Here is a 25695-nt window from a genome sequence, read left to right as displayed (position 1 = left end):
TGTAAATGCCTGCCACTTTAAGGACGTGAGAGTAGCCTAATTACATTTCTGAGTGGATTGGAAGGCTTTTATCTCACTGTGTTCGGCTAGGAGTGTAAACAACTTTTTGCATAGTGTATTACGCTATGTGGATGCAATTGGGGATGTCTTCTATGTCATTAGTTAAAATAAATGTTCAAACTCGAATGAAATCATTATTGGATCATAGAAGAGGTAAATGTCTTGCAATTTTATTAATTTCTATGATTTTGGTAGCACTAGGCTACTCAAACTAAGCCCACAAGCTAGCAAACATGACACAAGCTAAAAGGACATCTCCAGATGTAACGTTAAACGTTTGCCAGTGGGTTGCATAGCCTAGGCTACTCAAATGTCAGTAAACCAAGTAGGCTTTAATTAACTTACTTTCATAGCCTAGGTAGGTTAGCAACACCAGGTTGAGAGATGCAAGTAAGCAGATCATTAACGTTAGCCTTCTATAATATTGTCATCAAAACTGCAGAGGAACGAACAAGTTATAGGGCATGTCTTTGATGTCTACAGAAGTGTGGCATCTGGCTCAATATTCTGCGCGAGGGACTGTTGTGGTAGGTGAAATTTCACGGGGAAACTACAATGATTGATCAAATTAGCGAAAAAGTTTGGACAAAATTGCGAGGTCGCCCAGAATTCGCGGGGATTTGCTGAATTTGTGCGAGCAAAATCGTTATTGCGAGCAAAATCGCATTCCTGGAGGTAGGCTACTGAATAATAAGATGGGTGATTGCACAAATCCAAAACGATAGACCATTTGGAGAAACGAATGTCCAAGATTGAATTTCTGTACAAATAAGGGGAATTAGTGTGAAGGGAACAAAGTGCTACGAATAGATAACCATCCGGATGACCTAAAGAGGGCTGTAACCTTTTCATAGATCTGTTTTTAGAAGGGTTGTTTCTTTAGATTTTTTAGGTCTGCAGCGCCACAGAGTGGTAATTTCGTTTTATTGTTTCAATTTCATATGTCATTGCTATCATATTATCATGGGTATTTTCTCAGTTTATCAACATCGTTGAAACCCTCTTCGTGAATGAAATTATGACGTAATGGCGTCGTAGCTAGGTGGCCAAGCTATTACGTCACAATGGACTTGTGAGTATAAATTGCCATACCTGATTGACAGTAAACACAAACTTCTATAATCATTGGTGAACACATGATTTTAAATGCGCAGGAGATATTTGGTCAGATTTCAAAGCCAAAGACTGAATGATCTTTGATCTTGTTAAACACTTTTCCCAAAGCAACTCTTCCCAGAGAAAAAAGGTAAGTCCTTATGAAAAAAAAAGCATTACTGAAGTAGCAGTTAGGTAAGCTAATTTGAATATGTCCTGATTCCATGTGCCCTACAGACCTACATTAATTATTTCTGTGGAATTCCTGCTTTTTAGGCCTTCTGCAATATGAATAACGGTAGGCCACCTACTGGCAGACCGACTGGAGGTAGGCTCTTGCCCCGGCGAGAGAGAAGATCCTCCATCCCTGAGATGAAGGTCTTAAGTGACAAAAAGTTCAGTCACAGGGTAGTGATGCAAGAATCTGCTGGGCGCTCACATGTGGCTGGCCTGGAAGAGCCCACCAGGTGCCCCCTGTTGCCAACGCACAGACGGCCTGGACCAATGCTGACCAATGCTCTTCCACGGAAGACCAATGCAGCTGTCCACTGCTGCAAACTGCCCCCACTTCCCCATACCCTCAACTTCCTCAGCCCTGAATATCCTGCGACTCACGCTGATGAGAACATCAAGATGGTGTCTGCTGTTACAAACAACTACAATATGGGGGTTGCTTCTGATGGACATCCCCAAAAGGTGTTTCCCCTTCTTGTGGAAGAATCCAACATGGCAGCATCCTCTCTGAAGAATATCAAGAAGAAAGATGTACCTCCGGTAAAAGGGTCCCGGAAGGCAGTCCAGCAGTCCACCACTGAGCTGATTAACAATGACAAGAAAGCCGATGCAGCTGTCCACTGCTGCAAACTGCCCCTGCTTAACAACGATATTGAAGACGTTTCTGATGGACATCTCCAAACACTGTCTCCCCTGCTTGTGGAAGAATCCATTAAGACTCAAGACCTCAAGAAGAAAGATGTCCCTCTGGTAAAAGGGTCCCAGAAGGCAGTCGAGCAGTCCACTGAGCTGATTAACAACGAGAAGGAAGCTCAGACCAATAAGACTCCATTCCCACCTGCCTCAAGCCAGGATGTCAGCACCAGGAAGCCCCAGCCTCCCTCCAAACTGCCGGTTAGAAAAACAATTGGTCAACGCACACTGAACAAGAAAATGGCTGAAGTTGCCGCCAATGCACTACAGGTCCTAAATGTAGAGGTCATTGCTGATGTCTCTGCTGATGGCAAGACTCCAGATGCAAAGATTGCTGAGGATCTTGGCATTGTGGCTACTTGTGAGAAGAAGAAAGACCTCAAGAAGAAAGATGTCCCTCAGGTAAAAGGGTCCCAGAAGGCAGTCGAGCCGTCCACTGAGCTGATTAACAATGAGAAGGAAGCTCAGACCAAAAAGACTGTATTCCAACCTGCCTCAAACCAGGATGTCGGCACCAGGAAGCCCCAGCCTCCCTCCAAAATACCAGTTAGAAAGACCATTGGTCAACACACACTGACCAAGAAAATGGTTGAAGCGGCTACGTGCAGTTTTGGTGACTCGGTGGCTACCAGGATGGTACCCAGATCCGCATCCCGCAGCAAGCCGGAGGAGATCCGGGAGCGCAGAAGGGCAGGAAAGCACAGCGAGAGGCCCCTTCTCCTGCAGCGCAGTAGGTTCAAGGCAAAGCTGCCGGGCAGCAGGCGGGTGTCCCAGTCCCCCACTCTGCTGTTAATCACAGAGGTGGACGAGTGCTCGCCCTCAAACTCTAAGGCCTCATCACCTGCCGAAACAGAGAGTAGCTTTTCTGCCACCATTCAGCCACGCCCTCCAGCTGGACCCTGCCCACCAAGACGGCCAAATAACAGGCTGACCCGACCAAGGAGCCAAAGCATGTTTGGATTTAGAGCGTATGATGACGAGACTGAGGAGGATGAACAAGACAGGCAGATGCTGGAGGCAATGCTCTCGCCATGGTTTAGGAGCAAGAGCCGTGGATCTTGAAAGGATCAGCGGCATATTCTCAGTGCATTTACAATAAAGTGTTTAACACACACCCAATAACATATTACAAGCTGTTGTGATCTGGTTTAAGAGTCGTGGCTTTTGAAGGGATCAGCGGCATATTCTCAGGGCGTTTGCAATAAAGTGACACACAACCAACTTACTTGTTATGGTCTGATTATTTACAAAGTGTATGTAAACACATTGTACACATACAGTATAAAAAAATCTGATTCGTATCAAAGGATCTGTCTGTCATGACAACAGAAAACAAGGTAGTAATCACAAATGACTTCATACAGCTGAATTCATACTAAGGTCAGTAGTTTGGCTTTGTGATTACAAGTAATCATGATGACATACAGTAGATTATCTTTTCTTTTTACTTTGTGCCATCATAACCAATGTCATAAAACTAACACCACTATTTGTAGCTGTGGAAGATAAAAAGGCCTACTAATGCAGTCTGTGTTGGGAGTAATGTAGTACATGTAATGGAAATAGTTATTTAGAATATAAAATATGAGTAACTGTATTTAGGTACAGCTCCAATTTAAATGTAGCTGTGCTAACACCAACACTCAGTTGAGATTGAGAATAGGTCGGGGGAGCCCTGGTTTACTTCCGATTTGCAAGGGGCATAACTATCACAATGAAATCAAACATAAACCCATACATTAAAATCTAACATCTTTCTTATAAACAAAGGTTTCAAATGCAGTTGTTTACTCAATTCCAAAGGAAATAGCCTACATGACCATATCACACATAACACTGCTCAGCCATTGGTTGGGTTGAACAAGCAGTTGGGATTGGTTCCTGGCTTTTTGGGAAATCGGAACTCAGCTTCAACGGGATGGTCTCCAGATAGACCTGCAGGTTCATCCAAGCTAATATAAGGGTGGTATTCAAAATACAGTTACTTTGGTCAGTTGAAGGGGTTCATTTTGCATTATAATGTCATTTATTTTTATAACCAAGCCATGTATGCATCTCTCAGGTGCCTCCTGTCTCTTTCTCTCTCTAGTTATATTGATAACTGAAATAAAAACATCTCAGGGAGTGTGTAATCAATTTTGTTGGAGGCCAATAGGGCCATTAACCAGCCAACACGTTTTAGGCAGTTCAGGTCTCTTGATAGATAGATAGATAGATAGATAGATACTTTATTGATCCCTAGGGGAAATTCATTGATAGTGTTCTACAAAAAGGTGAGTAATTGCCCTTGCGATGGTAAAGTTACAGTATTTAAAAAGTGCAGGCTTTGTCTGTGGATGTTCCGTTAGAACCATCATACTCTATATCAGGGGTAGGAGTCCTCCTTCTGATAGCAAATAAAGTAATAACAGCCTCTTGGCTGGAGCCACACCCTCCCACAATAACACAATGGAAGAAAAAAATTCAAGATGTTTATGGAATATGGAATCTAAGATAATAGAAAATTATGATTAAAGACAAACAAACACACAAAATGCACCACATACATACAAAACCTCCGGGGTAGTTTACAAATTTGTCGTTACATGACAAATCAATAAACGTGCTGGTAGGCGTTTGACATGACGTTTGATGGATACGGCGGTTGATAGAAAGGGAGGTTTTTGGCATCACTCCCACACTATACAGTAGATAAGTGCCAAAAACGCATTACAATATGGCTGCCGAGTGGAGGGACTTGCGAATTAGGACTATGTAATGTGTGGGTAGGACAGTGGTTCTCAAACCTTTTCACTTTTGAGGTGGGGAATTTTCAAGCCCCACTTGATCCCATCAACCTGGCAAAAAGGTAACGTTAAAATATTTTCCTCACGTTTTGGTTCCAAAACATTGGTTTGGTTTTGGTTCGTTACATTTCCTGTCTCGGTCCACTGGATCAGATGTTATTTGAATTCATATGTCGGGTCTGTTTATGACTTAAGACAGCCGTTATTAAAGATAGGCACAAAGAAACTAATTTCCTCCTGTTCATTACGCCCCACCTGTCATGTGTCTATTCCCCACTAGTGGGGCCCGCCCCACATTTTGAGAACCACTGGGGTAGGATCATGACCCTTTTCATCAGATTTAGACAAATTGGGTACCCACTTATTGCTAAAAGTGGAACCCAGTATGTTGACTATTGACTACATTGTGTTACTATAAAGCATCAAAATTTAAACAATTACAATTTTAATGGACTGTTGTTGTTAATTATTTTTTGTGTATGGTTTTACCGGTAGACGGGCCTGTTGCTCCCACCAGTGCGTCCCTCTGTATTTTGCCGTCACCGTCGTCGAGGGAAAACCAGGCATTATCGAAGGGGAACTCATACACCTCTTTATTTCCGATGTCATCTATCACCACCTAAACACACACAAACAAACAAAACATAACTGATACAAAATGTTCTTTTTACATGGTTATAGCTATGGTTAGGCTATAGTATATGGAGGCCAAGCAGCGAAGCTGCATTCTTTTTTAAAGACCAGTCATTTCATGGATTCAGGATATGCATCCTGATAAAGTTCCTTTGGCCTTTGGAATTAAAATAGCCCCACATCATCACATACCCTTCACCATATCTCACAATTGGCATGGAGTAAGCATCTCTCAATGGAGGGAGGTTTGTTCAGGCATTGTATAATAAGTATTTATTCATGTCTCAAGAACTATCAAAATACCTCATTATCAGGGTCAATAAGTGAGAATAGTCCATGTTCAATATGATATTTAGGCTTCTCTTAAAAGTGAGGCGTGAGTGAGCAGGACATCTCCTTCTTGTCTATATAATCTTTGTCTGAACACACAGTTTACTAGCCTGACGTTGTCATACTCAAATTCTAGTCAGAATATGAGTCTGATACTGCTCCATTCATTAGGATGTAATTATGGGGCGTGTTTAAACCGATACATTTTTTGGTCTTTTGTAAAAGTTATTGTGCCGTCAATATCTCCTACAACACTTGTTAGCGAAATCTAAGAGATACGTAGCAGGGTAGGCTATTAGGAAAAACTGATATTTCCCCTCCGTTTTTAAAATTAAATTCAGTTGAACACCGATATGCTACAAACATGTTATAAACAGCTGGGGAAGGCTGTCGCAAATCCCTCAAACAGGTGAAGTTTTCAGAAATAATCATTTTCAGTGATAAAACCTCATTGAAATAATATGCATTTTTCCATATGGGGTCTTAGAAGCCACCTGTCTCCTTCTAGCCACAGCGTTTTTGTTGCACACAAAATCAAAAGCGTGCTCAGATGACATGATAGACGAGGCGCTGTTGCTCACCTGTCTATCATCGTAAAGCCTGATTTGATTGGTCCGAACAACTCTGGTTCGTAGTTGCTCCACAACGGAGCAATAGACCATCAGAGTCCCGCCCACAGCCGATTCCAGAAGTAAGAATTCAATAGAATTTCTCCATTGACAATTGGGGTATAAGCCATAAAAATGTAATCATACATGGTAAACTTAAAACCAGCTACCGCTGTACTAAGCGAGGAAGAACACACACGATGGTAAAGTTTGAAACTTTCTCAGCGAAAATCCCTGACCAAGATGGCGGAGTCTTTTACTGCCTATGGCGAAAATATTAATGTTATTAAAAACTTTCTAGACGAACATTGGTACTTGTATCAACAAGGATTGTGGTTTATATACCACAAAAACTTAGTCAGGGCCAATACACCATCAAAATAGAACACCTTTTCAGGTAGCCAATAGGCTAATCATTATTAGCCTTTCATTAGAATGTTATTATAATGCTGCTAACATTAGCCTACATGCTGCAACACAGGTATGAAATGTATTATGTTTTAGTGACCTAGTTGTTTCAATGAACATAAATTGTTGTTTATAGGCAACATCAACTTAGTCGAGGCATAAAGAGCCCTGTATATCCTCATTAAGTACTTCAACTTTTGAACTAGCTGATAGCCCAAGCTCGATGCTACTACCGGCTAGACACTGCAGTAAAATGGTTAGCGGTCCCGTGGCAATATTTCGCTGTTTCAAGGACGAGATCAAGAGTGTCCAAAGGGGTGAAAACCACTTTAAATTGGGTCACATTATTGACTGGTGTGTGTCAGCTTGTAAGGTCCAGCATGAGGAACAAGACCTACAAAGTAGTGGTGAGTTTTGCAGCATTATGCCAGACCGAACTTCCCGACCCAAATTCGTCTGGCACCCAGGCTAACAGTTTAGGTTTATGTTCATGGAATTTTGCAGACGCTTTTGTGGACTTACAAAACAATACAATGATTAAAATGAAGAGTAAACAGTAAACACAAGACTACATTAAGAACAAGAACGGAAGAAGAGAGACAGGTCTGTAGTTCTTCACATCAGTTGGATTAAGTTTACTTTTCTTGAGCAAAGGCGTAATCCTTGCCTGTTTAATACCACTTTTAGCTCCAGCCTAGTATAGATCATTGAATCGGATTAGATCATTAGCATCTCGCCTGCTAGCATCACGTTTAAAAGTTCCGGTAATTTTCCTATTTAAAACTTGTCTCCTCTCAAGTTAGAAAGACCAACGGAAAATGAAATGTCACTGGCTGATTTGACATGGAACTATACTCTCATTCAGGCATAATAATCCAGTCTAACCAATAGAGCATCACAGTCCCACCCACAGCCGATGCCGGAAGTAAGAATTCAATACATTTTCTCCATTGACAATTGGGGTATAAGCCATAAAAACGTAACTGCACATGGCAGACTTAAAACCAGCTACGGCTGTACTAAGCGATTATATATGCTCATATAGACGGCAAAAGTTCATGGGGCACTAACCTTGTTTTGAGATAAATGTCTTTTATTCACGATGTCTTAGATAAGTACTTCATTACCCACAATCCTGAACAATCCCACAGTGATGCCTCTGATTGGTGGAAAGGCCGTTATGGTCATAGTTTGAATAATGATGACGATGATGGACAGGTGAGCAACAGCGCCTAGTCTATCACGTCATCTGAGCACGCTTAGATTAGGCTTATGTTTGAAACAAAAACGCTGTGGCTAGAAGGATACATGGCTTTTAAGACCCCATATGGAAAATGCATATTATTTAATGAGGTTTTATCAATGAAAATAATTATTTCTGAAATCTTTGGCCAAAGTTGAGATGTGGGAAAACACTTTCATCAAGGGAAAACAGCGCTGTTGCATTGCGACATGTTCCCTCGTTCGTTTGAAATCTCTGATTGACCACCTGTTCGAGGGATTTGCGACAGCTTTTCCCAGCTTGTTTAACATGTTTGTAGCATATCAGTGTTCAACAGTGATAACTACCCTCCTACATAGGCCTATCTTAGATTTCGCTAATGAGTGTTGTAGGAGTTATTGACACTAACTTTTACAAAAGACCAGAAAACAATGTTAAGGCATTTGTGGAGAAGGATCGTTCGTGTGTTTTCTTCCTTCACCTCACGGTAAGCTATTTCGTTGCTCTGATTGGTTAGGTCTATCCAATTGAGTGCAGAGGCATTCCCCCCCTGTATCAGTTGAAACACGCCCCATAATTACGTCCCAATGGAGCAGTATCAGACTCATATTCTGACTAGAATTAAATATGACTACATCAGGCTAGGTACTTGTATCAACAAGGATTGTGGTTTATAAATCACACGAACTTAGTCAGGGCCAATACACTATCAAATACAGTAGACCACTGTAAATGTTAGTTTAAACACTCAAACTTTTCAGGTAGCCGACAGGCTAACCTTTAGCATTTCCGACATTGCATGTCATTACATCCAATCGAGTGATAACTATAAAAAGACACTTTAAATCGGGTCACATTATTGACTGTTGTGTGTCTGAGAGTCAGCTTGTGGGTTTTGTAAGGGCCAGCATGAGGGACAAGACCTACAAAGTTGTGAGTTTCGCAGGGAGGTTGGTAACGTTAATGCTGCTAGTTAACATTAGCTAGGCTACTGTAGCCTTCATACTGTATGATTCATATCAATCATTAACCTAGGAATACTTCTTAGTGCATTTAATGAACATTTTGTGTAATAATTCAAAGCAAGTTAATAAACTGAATATGGTGGTCCAAAAGCAGACCATGCACCGGTCCATGCATCTGCCCGACTGAGCAGTGATGACAGTCAGGTACAAAGCACTGCACCATGTTCCTAACGTTAACCGCTTTCACACACACACACAATATAAAATACACAATGATAAATATAAAATTCAATATCAAAACACTATTATTTACACAATTACTCCTGAAATAACTGCACATTCACTATATAAAAATCGCTGTTTGGAGGAAAGGGTTCGCGTGCTGTCGCCGGTTGGAAATTGTTGAAATGGCATTTCGCGCTGGTTCGTGCTGCTTATATATTATTCAGTGAGGCGCGGTGGTTTATGGGATGAGTAGTTCCTTCGCTCGAAAATAAAAGTATGTACAGTCTTGTACCTTTGACTTTTTTCTGATTTTCTCTTCGTTTTTTCACTCGAAATGATATGTTGTATGCTTATGAGTTACGCCGTAGCTGGTTAGCCTAAGACATGCTCTAAAACTCTTTAGATACGGATTTTTCCAAAACGTCAATGGGACAAATTAATGGGAAACTTACTTCCGGCACCTAACGGCTTTTCGGCTGTGGGCAGGACTGTGATGCTCTATTTGTCTGCTGCAGCTCAACCTTGTTGCTGGAAGTAAAGGCCTATTCACACCAAACACGATAACGTTATCTATAACCATAACGATAAAAGCGTTCACACTGAACAGCAATAAACAAAGTCTCTCCATGTGTTAATGAATGTGACGGTTAAAATTCGATGGGTTCTGATTGGCTATTAGCTTTTTATCGTTCTGAAAATCGATCTGAAAGTGATCCCCAACAATATCGTTCTTCATGTCGTTATCGTTATAGTTTATGTGTGAACGTGGTCATTCATATTAACGAGAACAATATTTTTTTTATAGTTATCATTATCGTTCTTGGTGTGAATGGGCCTTTAGCCTACGGGGACTATTTTCAGGTGCTGCATGATATCATTGTGCTGCTGCGCCCATGGTGTTCCTTGATTAATACACTGCAATGAGAGTAGTAGAGAGAGATAGTTCCATGTCAAATCAGCCTAGAAAATCTCCACGTTTAATTTCTCGTTTGTCTTATTACACTTTCTAACTTGAGAGGAGACAAGTTTTAAATAGGAAAATTACCGGAAATCTTAGTCATTTTTAAACATGATGCTAGCAGGTGAGACGCTAATGGTCAGATTCAATGATCTATGCTAGGCTAGAGCTAAAAGTGGTATCGCCAGACACAGAGAACGGCTGGATGAACTGGAGAAAGGTAAAAAATCAATTGTTTAACTCAAGGGAAGGTGGAAAATGAGTGTAATTCCCCAAATGGTGGAATATCCTTTTAAAAAGTTAGGAACTATTCCAGAACTGGGTGAAGTATTAAACACATGTGTGACCGCCAGCAGAACAGCAGATAGACTGCAGAAGAGTAGACGGGACAGGATCTAAAGGGCATGTTGCTGGACGACTTCGCTAAAGCAGTAGAGAAACCTCTTCTTCATCAAGACGAGAGAAATAGTCCAATGATGCCACCATGTCAACACAAGGCAAAGCCCTCTTTAAAGCCTCATCAACCTGGGAACTTATATAAGCAACTTAGTGTAGTAGTGAAGTAGATGATGACGGTAGTGTAGGATTGAGCAGAGTAGACAGTGAAGTAGATGGTGGCGGTAGTGTAGAATTGAGCAGACTTGAAAGTAGAAAAAAGTTTTCTACCGTCAATCTTGCTCTTTTTTGCAAGTGTGGATGCAAAAGAAGATAGCAAAGACTGGTAGTTACTTGGCATAATTGGCATCTCTGGATTTACGTCATTTCCTCTCAGCAGCTTATTTCAGTACTGAACATATACTGTTTGTGAGCCATGATTGAGTTATAGTATAGTGTGTATGAGTGTATTTAAAAAAAACATTCGCCCTGCACAGCCAATCGAAATTGGTGACGAAGCTGCCAAACAGGAAGTGACTTCAGCCAAATTTTTGGTTGACTTGAAACTTGCCATGAGTGCCATGTGTCTGATATAATAGTGTGCGTGCGTGCATACCTTATCACAGCACCACCCAGCTGAGCCTCCCTTGTTGTTGTGTCCAATGGTGATCTTCTGTATACGACCCAGATTTGGAGCCTCAACAATGAACTTGTCTTCAGCTGCCCTCTCAAAGTTATCTTTATCTTTACTGTCCAGCCTACGATCACCTAAACATATAAACATGCACAAATATTGCTACATACATAAAGTACGTACATACATACATACATATACATGACATACTTACACACTGTACATCATACACACATGCTGAAAATAAATACTCTGTAGAAAATACAATAGGTTGCATTATTTGAAAAAAAACACACACACACACACACCTAAGTCTCCTTTCGCTCCAAAGATGTTAAGAAACACATCAGCATCTGTTCCGCTGCCCTTAACATCCGCTGTAAATACACTCAACATGTATTTGTTCACTGCAAGAAAGAACACATTTGCACTCAAACACAAACTAGATGTACCGCAAATTGGTACAAAATATGACCGCCACTCGGTCCTGTTCATCCTCTCCCGCTAGTCACGCTTGACAATTTGTCTCCATCTCCTACTCCACCCCCTACTCTTGCAACTTTTGCGTACGTTTGTATGTGCGTGCGGTGTGAGTGTGCTCCTTTGTGCTTGCGCGCGTTAATTGTGTGGATATGTGTGTGTGCGCATTTGGTGTGTGTATGTCAATTTGTCTCAATCTCCTATTGAGCCTGACCAATATGGGATTTTGAAGGCTGATAACCTACCGATTTCGATATTTGAGTTATTCAAAAACTGATAACCGATATATCGGCCGATAGTCATTTTTAATAAAAATTTTAACATGTAAAAATGTTCTCCCATGACAAGGTTGTAATCAAGGTGGGGCATTATGTATTTGAATAGGCCTAACTATCTAGATTCATAATGAAATGCTCTTCATATACAGTAATTTGTTTAAGAAATAAAAGATTGTATAAAATAGAAGGAATAAGAATAAAATAGGTCTTTGTTCTGTGATAACCACATTGCCATAAACTACATTGTGAGCAGTTTACACCTACAGTGCCCGTTCAAACATGCTATTGCTTTAGAAAACCCATATCCCTTACATATTAGATCAAAATGATAAGCCTAGCAATTTTGAGTTAAGGCTATATGTTTATTGTTAAGCTTATTGAATAACTATGATAGAGAAGACAAACCATTTTGTCGAATGATGCATCATCATATGAAATTGAAATTCGCAACGATGTGACTTAAAAACAGTCTCTGGTAGGCAGCATAAGTGACATCACATCTCGCTCAGTCTGCCAATCGTTGTCTGTAGCTTTGTGGCATTCTGAAATGTCCTTAAAGCTGCAGTTGGCAATATTTGTTTGATCATATTCACTGAAACCGACACTATGCTCCAACAGAACAACATAAATCAGCCGGTTTTAGAAAAAAAACCTGCACTTCTACCTCCATCTAGAGCCTGTTATTTGTTTTGCAAAAATCCACAGCTCCCGGTTCTTCTGGTCCAATCAGAGCAGGGCTGTGTGAGATCTGACTGTCAATCACATCTGGTGCGCACTGACGAGCACAAACTCGATGAGAGGGTGCTCGGTGGTAGTGGAGGAGGGGCATGAGAGTTGAAAACATTAAAAATTGTGGCTAGGTCCCCTCAATCTGTCAGACTTGCCAACTGCAGCTTTAAAGGAGCGGTTTGTAGGATTGTTACCGAACGTTCTGTAGGCCAAAATCAAAACACTGGTGAACGTTCTCAAGACTACCCAGACACGATGCTCTTGTGGGTTGCCAGTTGTAATGAAGACTTAAGCGTCCTACATACTCGCCGTTCCCGACTTGTAGTACAATGTGAGGTCACGGGAGCGCCGTAACCATTTATACTCGCCCGTGGTGGTCGCGACACTAGTTGCAATATTCTCCTGAACAGAGGTGTCGCTGTTGTGAAAAGGCTAACGCTAACTACGTTACACAGTAGAAGAAGCTGTCAGAAGCATTGGCGTCAATGGCAGTACTGTCAAAGATGGTTGATTACGAAGATACTTCCTGAGAGGCCATTTCCTGTCCCTGGAAATGTATGCAAATAGGGTAGCAGTAGTACACGCCCCGCAGGAGGGGGTGCCACTATCCCCCATTTATGCAGTGATCGGGCTCCCTTTATAACATTGAGGTCTATGGCAGAATCCAAGAATTTCCCAGAATTTGTCAAAGCCTTATTTTTCTGAGCAATGGATGCACATTTCGGACACGGTATCATGATCTCCAAACCCTCCTCCCCATTTCAGGAGAATGTCGTGACAGTATGTTGATGTTGATTTTCTCCAGTCAGTCAAAACATTAATGAAGGTGTACACCAAGTTTGTTTTGTACTCCGGCTTCTGTCTGGCGTGGAACCGAGGCGTTCAAACGTCAGTCATACGTCAGTGACACGCCCCTGTGCAGGCGGGGACTGAACCAGAGCCCGTCTCTGACTGAACTCCACTTTGCCCTCATAGACATGAACTAGGAAGACCCATCTTGCTACGCATTAATTATCTTTGGTACTGTGATGGTACTTCAGACTTTGGTTGCTGCTATTCACAACTACCATCATCATTATCATCTAGTTTCCAAGGTGTGTGCAGGTAGATACAGTAGATAGATGGATATATAGATAGATACTTTAGTCATCCCGAGGGAAATTTTAATAATTTTTTTAAACATTTTAGTTAGCTGGCTAGCTAGCTAGCAGCTGGCTGAGTTTGAGTAATTTCCTAAAGTGGAAAGATATTTTGTTCAGGTCTTAGTAGATATGCTTTGGTTGAAAATAAATTGTTTCTATTCTTTCCTCTTAATTCCATGTGTTACTCTCTCTCTGGTAGCTTCATTAACTTATCCAGTAAACTATTTAAGAATCACAAACTCTCGCTGGTAACCTAGCCAGGTTAATTTCCCTCTCTTCTCAAACTGACAATTCAAACAACATGTTTATTCAAGATGTGGGCTAGGCAAAAATGCCTGAATGTGGTTGATGTCTGTATAGAGGCATGCATGCTCCCTGATCTTGGCTTCAAGCTCATCCTGCTTGTCGCGCGCATCTGAAAAAAATCTCCTGTGCACAACCTGCCTGCGCAAGGCTGAAATTTCTCGTGCGACAGAAGAAATGATGCAATTTTGACGTCACATTGTCGCGCTACCGGTCGGGAGCGGCGAGTATGTAGGACCCTTTAGCTAACGTTAGTTAACCTGCAGCTGCTTTAATGTTTCTCCAACCATGACCCAGCTACACATTACGGAAACAATGAAAACAAAAAATATCTCTCTAACCAACATAACATATTTAGCTGAAGTTAGCGATGCAGATGAAGTTTAGCCTACCTGTCGAGGAGAAATATGGCCAGCTCTGCGTCAGACATTATTGGAAAAATAAGTCCCTTCAGGGCGAAGCAAGACCCAGATGCGCCGGTTCGCCCCGTCGGGACTTATTTTCTCAATAATGACCGGCGTTCTATACACTATCCCTTACATATTTCCTACATACTGGTCCTTTAAATTCGGAACCATTAGCATATTTTAATTTGTGACCTTCAGTCAGAATTGACGTTTGTCCAAAATAGCCTGAGCTAGCAGCTGAACTATTCACACCCTGTGACGACAACAACAAAAACATGTTGCTCGTTTTTTTTTAATTACATTGTGTGATCAATATGCCAGAGTAAATGCCCAGGGGTGCAAATAGCATACACTGATATTTGTACTAGACAGGGTATTAACAGAAAACATTGCTGTATGCACCAGGGTACAAATAGCATACATTGATATTTGTACCAGACGGGGTATTAATAGAACACATTGCTGTGTGCACCGGGGTTCGAATAGAATTCACTTCTAATTGCACCAGGGTACGAATAGCATACACTGCTAATTGTACCAGGGGTGCAAATAGCCTTACCCATCATTTTTTCGTTGTTTTTAATAGACACTGCATACCCGTGTTTGTTGGCGTGTTGTTGCAAAGTCCGCAGTATCATTTTATGCAAGCAAACTGCATATAGGGAGCCTTAATTGTTGATGTCGGACATGATAATCATCCAAACATCTTTCATTTTGACCGTGATGATTGATTCAGCGCTGCTAAAACCCTGGTCTTGCGCTGTGCTGTGTAAGAGGGGTAGTAGAGCGGAGAAAGCCGATGTGTGCTGCTTTTACTGATATATTTAACATACATGCATTAGGCCTACTAATCCAAACAACGTCAAAGTTGGCACTGCACGTAGTCTAGTGAGTGTCACATTTATTTCGTGTAGACTTTTTGTGGTCTTAATGCAATATTTTACAAAGCAGCTGACAGGGCCACCAAGGACTGTGAGCGAGTCAACAGCCAAAAACCCTAATTAGCAAGCAGAAATATCCTAGCCTGATGTTTAGGGTGCATCGTAGACATTAGCAAACCATCGCAAACATTAGGGTTGTGGCTAACTAACCTGCTTGTGTCAATATGGTCAGAACATAATGGGATGACGAAAGAGTGCTGTTATCAATTTGCTCGGTATAACTGCATTTATGTTTCACAACTACACCAACAAACTAGCCTCCATCACTCAACTTATGCAAACGTTAACATTATTTTACCTATGGATCTAACATCAAGCAAGCAGCCATAATACGGCTCTGTCTTGCTGCACCATCTGGTGGACAAACTACGTAACGCCAATACTTGTTTGGCCCCCGGGGACCAAACTAAATTTTCCCGTAAAAGTCTAGTGGGGCTATATGCCCACCAAATTTCATGTGCCCCGGTGTTTCGGTGTCCCGGGTATCGTTGACCAGAAATTTAGGAAGTAGCGGCGATAATAATACTGTGTAGCCTACATACAACACATCCAAACTCAATATTGTATTATGTGGACGTAAAACATATTTAGATATCCTCCAGGGGTGACATGTAGTTGGATGAAGTGAAGTAAATGCACATCCAAATCTTAAATGAAGACAAAGTAAAAACGACAAAAGATAAACTGACACTCATAAACTGAAACATAGACATAAAGCCTGCACACACAGTTTGTACACTCTGCCATTTCCTTGCAAAATGTTTATCTCACCAAAACAAGACATTTATAAGCTGTGCATGTGCAAGTGTGCGGTGTGCATGTCAAGTCACATTGAGTGACCGCAGGGATGTCCCTGTAACCTGCCACCACAGGGATTAACGAAGCTTTTGTGTCCTAAGGTATAGTGGCCATGCATATGTGTGGAAATGGGAAGACAGGTAAACTTATCCCAGCAGCTGTTGGCTTATGCACTTTCAGTCCTCCATTAGCTCTTGCAGTAAGAACTTTGGAGTAAGATTACACTATTTGTCTTTATCCCCATTCATGAACTCATATCATTATCTTATACTTTCAAAGATGACTGAATGCTCAAGTTTGGTATGAAAGCAATCTGCTTTATGAATGTTTGGAGTGTTAAATATGTGTATTTGTAAGGAATGTGTTGAAAACATTTGAAATCTAGACATGTCTGTGTAAATGCACAATAGCATAAGGATATATGGTGTAGGTACAGTATTTATGACTGCTGGTTGTGTTGTGGTGTGAATGCTGTGTTGTGGCATACGTTTGGGCAAATCCATAGGGTTGAGACTGCCCAGCAGATCTCTGTAGGTGAGCCCGTCACCGTCCTCCCGGCTCAGCCAGTTGTTACAGCAGAAGAAGAAGCGTAGATGTGGCCGACTCATGTCCGTCAACACCACACGGTCCAGGAACCAGCCTGCATTCATGCCTGTGTTGTCATGCTCAATTCTGACACACACACACACAAGCAAAGACATGGATACGAAAAATACACATGCCCATTTCACATTTACATAATAAAATATACACACACTAGTGAATTGTATGATAGTATATACATAGTGTTTTTCAAGCACTAGTGATGTTTTTGTGTGTATGGCCGTGTCCAGGCATCCACATCCACATATGTGTGTGTGTGTGCGTGCGTGTGTGTGTGTGTGACTGTGTGTTAGAGAGAGAGAGAGTACCTTAGTTTCTGTATAGTCCCCACATTGTGTGTCTTTATTCGAAATACATCGGTTTTATTTTTCTCAAATGCCGATCGATTTCTGCAGGGAAGAAACAAAACCCACATGAGAGACTGAGCCAGATATTCTGCCTGTTCTCATGTCTGGTTCTAAATTAAGACATGGTGTCATGGTGTCACATCATCATTAGTCAATATCAACAACTCCCAGCCAACTCATCTATCTATTTGTATGCATATTTTATTGTGCTTGTCCACGCATGCGTGCACATGCATGTGTGTGGCTTTTCTGTTTCTACAGTATGTGTGTGTGCAATTTCATGCTGTACTTCCATATAGTGCAGCTTTTTCTGTCTCTAGACCCAACATATACAAAGGCATCTTCACAATCAAAATGTAAAAAGTCATTAGTCATTCGAATCCTTAAATCTTTTAAAAATTCCTTTTAAAAATCCTTTTTCAAAACATAAACTCAAATACATTATGCAGATATATCTTATCTCTTGTTCATTCACAGTTTCAAACAAACATTCTGACACATTTCCAAAACAAAAAACTTGACCAACAAGCAAACTTTGGAAATTAATGCAATTCAGACAGTTGCCTATCAAATTCCATTCTATTTCCAAAATGTTGCATTCTGACCGCTTCTCTGTCCAGTCTCCACCAGGATCCCGACCACTGACACCTTCCGTCATGATGCAACACATGAGATGATTCCATACAGGACAGCCCCTGAGCCTCTGAGAAGATTCAGATCCATTTGACTCCATCATGAGTCATCATGACTGACTGAATCCTGCACCGTGATTCGGTCAGTTTTTCCATCTGAATCTTAACTCAGATGATTGATGGTTGTGTTCTTGGCTGTGGCCAAATAAAATCATAATGGTTTACCTCATCATTGTGATTGATTCTATTATATGACCATGACTACATTATGTGTCTGTGTGTAAGGTATCATATGGCAACATCACATGACGGCCCTTTGTTGGTGGCTAATCATGTCATGTGACATTTGATCCTTACTACCAAGTGGCTGTCCAGCATTTGACTGTATGGAAGAATGCAGCACAGCATTTATAAATGGCACGCTTGATGTTTTGTTTGTCACATTTCACGCCATGTTTTGAATTTAACATTATGTTGTGTCAGTTCTCCTGTTATGGATGGTGTGTGTGTGTGTGTATGTGTGTGTCTTTGTGCGCAATATTCAAACATCTATGCCTATGTAACCAGTGCCATGGTTAAATGTGGCTGTCCTTGCATACAGTGTCATACTCGGAAGACAGAGAGACATGAGAGTTTCTCAGGATTTGTGTACGTGTCTGTGTGTGAAAGTGTATGGGATAGTGTTTCAGCTTGTGTTTATTGTTTGTGTGTGTGTGAGAGAGAGAAAGAGAGAGAAAGTCTGTGTGTTGGTATGTAAATGTACATTCATGTATGCCTGCATACATACATGCTTGTGTGTGTGTGTAATACTTTAGTGGGGTACCTCTTTTCAGTGCTGGAGAGGAGAGGGCAAGGGGAGGGGGGTAGAAATCAAAGATTAACATCACTATGGCAACAATAATTGTTATGCCAGAGTATTCGTTCCAGATTCAATCAGTAGAGTGTGTGTGTGTGTGTGTGTGCGCGCTCTCTGGTATTCATCAGCTTTCAAGTATCTCTCCAATGCATCAATTTGTTCCAAATAGTCTGTATTAAATTTCAGTATAACTGATACATGTCCCTCTTATTCTGTGGGATGAATTCTCCCCGGCCTCTTTGGACAGGATGGAGTGCGTGTGAGCATGTCTCATAAATATTCATGGTTCTTGATTGACACTTCTCTCTCTTATCGCCTCCATAAGACACAGGGATGAAAAACTAGTTGTGGAGGAGTGCAACAATAGCAACACAGATAGAAGTACAAATAGGCCACAAATATACGGCCACCTGCATACTGGATTTATTGTGCTTTTGATGCCTAACCACTAGATATCATCCGTCATTATCTCAGTAGAATCATATAGAACAATATTTTCCTCTTTTATATGCAAGGCCTTAAGAAGATGTATCACATTACATCCCATTTTTAATGAGCCTACTTTGTTTCTTTCTTAATGAGCCTCCATTTGTGTGATATTTATAAAAGGAGACCTGCCTGATGAAAAAAGCTTGAATCCCGTTATAAGACTAAACCAGTGAAGAGTAGCCATACACTCCTTTCTCTTTAAACTATTAACCGACGTTTCGGCAGACTGACTTAATCAGGATAACCCCAATGTGAGCAATTTGCCAACACATTAGGCATTTGTTTAAGATACATGTATATCAATCTCTGTTTGAGTGTGTGTTCTCTTAGGGTTTTTTCCTATTTTGTTTTTATCCTGGAGTGTCATAACTAGACCATAAATGTCATGGGTGATACCATTCCCCGACAGCTCTCACAATTTAGAATGCCTAACAGCATATACATGTATAACAGCAAAAGCAGTCTTGTATCTGAGACTGATTGGAGCTAAGGATGTTCCTGAGTCAGTCTGTTATCTGGGTGTGTCCACCGTATTTTTATGTACATGGATTTGTTGTAACTTAGAACAGCCATGTAGTTCAATGACCTAACCACTTCCCAAGAGTTGTTAATAAGTCCAGTAGAAAATCTATAGAAGAAAGGGATTATTGGACCTTTTGGTGAAATTGATGCTACAGGGCTCACCTGCCACACCACCACTAGTAACTCCTGGCATAGTGAATGTCTGAAAAAGCATGAATATTTTAGAATGACTCCTACAATATGTGTAATATACTATATGAGCTCATTTCACTGGAATCACCAATTCTTGATTTCCCCCCGATCAATTACTGGAGCTATATCAAAATGCTGAAATATGTATCATATGAAAATAGGATATGTCTCAGACACCATGAAAAGATAATGTAGGCCTACCCTAATATCCTGAAGGACTGAATATTTATGTTGATCGAGAAGAATGTTTGTCAACGCCATATTCCACCTTTAGGTCATTTAACAATTTATTCATTGAACTAGGTGTTTGCCAATTAATGATTAACCATTAGTATATCATCCAAATAGCCTACCAAAAGAACACTCATTGACACTATTACATGAATCAATGAATAGACGTCCAGTGGACTCATTGACGAAAAAGAAGGACTTTTATGGATGGATAGTGTGAAAAACAAACTTACTTGCTGGCCAGGTGAACTTTGGGAGTGACACCGTATTCTCCAAAGAGGGTGACAAACACGTTAGCATCAGTTCCTGCTCCTTTCACGTCACCTGTTACTGTCACTACCTCATAAACTAGGCACAGAGAGAAAGACTGAGCCAGTCAGAGAGCATGAATAAGCGGTTTCAGCTGCCTGGTAAACTGAAAGATGCACAGAAATGTGAAAACATTGAATCAAGTACCCCCTTGTGAGTAAGATGTTATTAAGTAGGTATAGTGCTTTAACTAAATGTCATCAAGGAGTTAGAGAATCTTTGCAAAACATCCAGTCTAAAGCAGCTAACATTTTACTGAAGCAAGCAATAGCAACTTACTGGCTTCCACTACTTTGCTAACATCCTGCACCCTAAAACTATCAACTGAGATATACAGAGACATTCAGCTACTTCACTGAATAACAGATGTCTTTTTTTGAAGGTTGACAATTGAATGCCCCCAGAATGGTGAATAGACCCCTCTCATGTGCTTTAGTGGTGGTTGGGTTTCCCCTGTGTAGAAGTGCCTCCTTAGTAGAGTGCAATTCACTATGGGATTCCATTCACTTAAGTATAGTGAATTAATTCCAACTACACCCACTCCACTTAAGATTACACTAAGTGGCCTGAATAGCTAAATACGATAGCTAAATCTATGCATATCGCTGTTCCTCCCGAATTTGGCATCTCACATCTACACACTTATTGTCATCTATGGAACTTGACCAGTCTTCCCAACTTTGGCACAGCAGACCACTAAACAAGGTTTGTCCAATTGGATCAAATCCCAGAGGTAATCAAGTGAAATTAATCTTCTACTATGGTTCTATCCTGTGTTGAAGAGACCCTCAATAATGTGGGAAAAAATCTAACAAATGGCTGTGCTTTTGGCTTTTTCCTGGAAGGATTTTGCCCTGGAAGGATTTAAGTCCCCTTAATCAATCATTTAATGCATATGTGGCTGAAATGAATGGATTCCAAAATGGCTGCCACTCTTGGTGAAGCTGATCTACAGCTCACATCAAGCCTAAAATACTGATACCGTTCAGAGTAATGAGAATACTAACCCTCCAGATAACCACTTCTGATTGCAACTGCAGTTCAGTCTACTCTGTTTCATTTAATTTAAGCATTTTAACAGCAAATTGAGGGGGAGGCTTGCTATTCTCAGCCATTCGTAGCCACCCAGAGGTCACAAGCCAATTAAAATCAGCATGCGTAAAGCAGTGTCCAGACTTTTGAATAGGATTTCCTGGGGTAGCAAGTTATTCAAAAAAGGAATATTTTTTCTCAGTAAGGTAAAACTGATTTTTGATTGTTTCTGTAATCACAAATTCAATGCCACTCTTACACACTTTCAGACATCATTGGAGCATCAGCCGCACCATGTTGTACTTCATCTCCTTACCTTTCTTGCGGTAATACTCATCCTCATAGTCATCTGAGGACTCCGACTGGTAGTTGAGAAGTTGGTTGTGGTAGGTCTCATAATAATCTGGGAGCTTTACTTTGTTTTTCTTTCCCTTCTTTCCCTTTTTGTCCTCATCGCTGTCTGATCCCTTCTTCCCCTTCTTGCCTTTCTTCTTCTTCTTGTTGCCCTCCTCCTCTTCCTCTTGTTCTTCGGTGGGCTCATCCTCTGAGGCCTTCTTCTTTTTTTTTTTGTCCTTTGAGCCCATTTTCTCCCTTTCTTTCTTCCCTGCGCTGGCGCTTTTCTTCTTTTTCTTTTTCTCCTCTCTCACTCCCTCGTTCCCATCGTCCTCCTCAACTGTTTTGTCCTTTTTCTTTTCTTTTCGTTTGGGCTCATTGTTGTTCTCCTCATCCTCGAGCTCTACGTCTTCCCCTTCATCCTCCTCTTCTTCTTTTTTCTTTTTCTTTGCTTTTTTCTTCTTTTCCTCACTCTCGCCCTTCTTTTTCTTTTTCTCCGGGTGGCTCTTGCTCGTGCCCCTGTCCGTCTCCCCGTCTGAGGTGTGGGTAACTGCCTTGCTCTTTCCTTTCGCCTTCGTCTCCTTCTCTTTCAATTCGTCACCTGGCTCTTCGGTTTCCTCCAAACTGGGCCGTTTTTTCTCTTTTGTGGGCATCTTTTATTTATTCCATCTGTGTGTGTGTGTGCGGTTTAAGTGTTTCCTCGCCGTCTGTGAGGTGTAGGGTGACGCGTCTGGCCGCAACTCTGGGACGGCCCGGGCTCCTCGGGCGGAGGCAGGGCCCAGCGCGGGCGGCGGCGCCTCCTCTCCCCTGGGTCTTGGGGACAGCGGACAGGCAATGGCGAAGGGAGGAGGAGGGGGCTCATGAAAAATTACTGCCGCCGCGTCATGTGACCCAGGGAGAAAGCTGGGGAGAGGAGTTGCCCTCGCCACATTCCATTATTCATAGTGACAGGATCGCTTTACGCACACACACACACACGCACACAGACGACACACACACACATGCACACATGCACACACCTTACCTTTTGAGCACACACTCAAACTCATTCACTCACCATATCGACTATAGCGTAGTCACATGTTTTGGCATAAGTCATTCTTATTACCATAACACCACTGGAGTGACTGTCAAGACAACTGGGTATACATGTTCACACTCCTGTCCAACCATTTGGATGTCTGTGCCTGTCTGTCAATGAGAAGAGCATCACCTCCTCGCATACAGTGCACATCTTCAACATTACAATACTTAGAGAGAGAGAGGGGTTTATACCCCTACCCCCATTTCTCTCTCACACCCTCACCCCCACACACACAAGCATATGCAGTACATGCACAGGGGGAAATTAACCCCAGTAATACCTCCATGCTCTTTTAGCTCTTTACATAATACATCCCCCCCACCCCCGAGCGTGGGATATACCTGAAATCATTAGCCCATTTTCTCAATTGCCATCCCATTGACCAGGATTCGACCTGAGGCCACTGCCTCTTCTACCTTTATCCTCCTAATGTGGCATTTGCCAGCAGCACCGTCCACCTAAACCACTGGCAGCCACCACCACCCCACTACTGTTTCTCTCCTCTCTCCTCCGCTACCTCTGTCACTGAACCTCTGACCTCAGCCAGTCCACAGCCAATAAAAGGCAAGAGTCCCAACTACACAAATGTGACTCATTCTCATTAGGGCTGAGAGACATGGAGGTCTACTGAAGCAAGGTAACGTTGGTATGGATAAAATGGAATGTAAGAGCAAATCTCTTACAGAGAGAGAGGACAAACGAGCCTCTAATCAAGGCATTCAACACATCATCTCACTGTGCCACTTGTGTCAGATTTGTGGGTGCCGTGTCAGCTTTTCATCAGTGGCACTGCGGCCGTTTAGCAGTCATCACTCTCTGTTGCAATGTCTTTACAAGCGACTAGAAGACAGCTAATAGCCAGTTAATGCTATTCCTCCCACTACAAAAATATAGACTTTTTTGGGAAGATTGCTGAATGTTTCTCTGTGGGTGTTTATGTGTGGTTTCATCTCGGCTCCCTGGTTCCCGTTTGACTGAAACATCAGACATGGCACAGCAGCTCTGTGTGGGCACTGTGTCAGTTTTATATCTATCTATCTATCTATCTACCTGTGCACACACCTTGGAAACTAGATGATAATGATGTTGGTAGTTGTGAATAGTAGCAACCAAAGTCTGAAGCACCATCATCACAGAAGCTAGCTACTAGTGTTTCTTACTGCATCTTCTGCTGTGTAACGTAGTTATCTTTGATCTTTTCACAACAGCGACACCTCTGTTCAGGAGAATATTGCAACTAGCGTCGCAACCACCACGCGCGAGTATAAATAGGCATGTTCGACTTGAGGCAGATCTGACTTGATGTGATGCATGCTGGGTTGAACACAATGCATACTGGGATGGACGCAATGCTTGCTGGTTAGAAATTCTGTCCGACTTCTGTCAGCCGGGGAGGGACTTACCACCGTGACACCATGTCACATGACCTTAAAATATCGCGGGAGTCTTAGCCTGCAGACAGATCTTGCAGTTGCCTTCCACGAGCTGCATGAGCTAAAACACGCCCTCATGACGTCAGTTCAAAGACGTGATAGGGCCATTTGGGAGGAATGTCCTCATGACAATTTTGACGGGAGTCTCATGGTGCTTCCTTATGTTGGAATATACGAAAATAAACAGAAATCGAAGGGATACCGTCTTATACGTGATTCCTGCAACAATTCTAGGCTAGCCTACTGAAAACGTTTGGATATTCTGTTATTTTCTGCTACTGGTTAAATAGATGGACACACATATAGGGAAAACACTTGATATTGAATGTATGCGCTACAAAGCAGGCCTGTTAACTGTACAGTATGACAACAATGGTTTATTTAAACTACATCATAAGAATTTATCTCGTCAGTCATCATGCTCATTTTAATGAGCGAGAATGAAAGTTCTGCTGTATTTATTGCCAACAAAATTCCGCGATATCTCCTGCGAGTCACGTCAGGCAGACTGTAGCCTGTTTGTCCGTGATGAGCTGCCCTCTGTTGTAGCTCCTCCCGGCTAGCCTCTGAAGATCACGTTTACGTAGAAAGCCAGACCAAGTCAGATCTGCCTCAAGTCGAATAAGCCTATTGTCTAATAAGGGGAGAACTGCCACTCTCGGAAAACTTCCGGTTTCTGAACTGGTTGCAGTTCCTTCTGTGGTTCCACATGAGGGCGCTCGTCCACGAGTGCAGAATGCATGGGGGTCTATGGTAGCCTGGTCCTTACCGCCTGTGACTACGTTTCTCTTCGTCATACAGTCTGGAACAAAGTAATAATAATCTGTCTCCGTAATGGGCGGATGCTTATTTTGAGGTTTAAAATCATTGGAGATCCCTTAACCAATCAGCAACGTTTGGTAATGACGTATGCTGTGCGCCCATGGAGGTATTATATATAACTGGAGAGAGTGACTAAGTCCCGCCCTCCATACAAATGAATGTTGGAGGCTAGGCTAGTAAATCCGGCCAATTCATAGTCAACGCCATCTTGAACACTGGGGTTCGGATCTAGCCAGTCGTCTCTGACCATGCGCCAAGTTACAAAGCTGGAAATGACGCATGGACCAACGTCGATTTTTATTGGATATTCTGTAAAAAGAGAGTCGTCCTCCAGTAAGAGGGTGGCGATAATGCACATAAAGTCCTTGCCTCATAATGAGAAGAAGAAAAAGTTGCTCGGGAGCGCGCATGGAGTCCGAGTGGAGTCGCCCTGAAGCGCAACTTAATTTCATTGGATAACATAGCGGCTCTAACTAAGAGCGGTCTGCCTGCTGTCCTGCTGCAAA

At 41.9% G+C, this 25695-nt stretch overlaps 1 protein-coding gene across 2 annotated transcripts in view; it reads left to right on the top strand.

Annotated features, from left to right (window-relative positions):
• The first annotated feature begins 1126 nt into the window (after positions 1-1126).
• LOC121680082 overlaps positions 1127-25695 on the top strand; it is a 136677-nt gene continuing 112108 nt past the window's right edge. The window contains exons 1-2 of one of the 2 annotated variants that reach the window (XM_042059265.1): positions 1127-1306; positions 1432-3288. In XM_042059265.1, the coding sequence (XP_041915199.1) occupies positions 1250-1306; positions 1432-3144 (1770 nt within the window). In that variant the 5' untranslated portion in view covers positions 1127-1249 and the 3' untranslated portion in view covers positions 3145-3288. Of the gene's footprint in view, positions 1307-1431; positions 3289-25695 lie in introns of those variants that run through there. The other variant, XM_042059262.1, reaches the window with a different exon arrangement.

This window comes from Alosa sapidissima, chromosome 13, assembly GCF_018492685.1.
Source record: "Alosa sapidissima isolate fAloSap1 chromosome 13, fAloSap1.pri, whole genome shotgun sequence".
In the NCBI taxonomy this organism is placed as follows: Eukaryota; Metazoa; Chordata; class Actinopteri; order Clupeiformes; family Clupeidae; genus Alosa; species Alosa sapidissima.
This window is presented reverse-complemented; position numbering and strand designations above follow the sequence as displayed.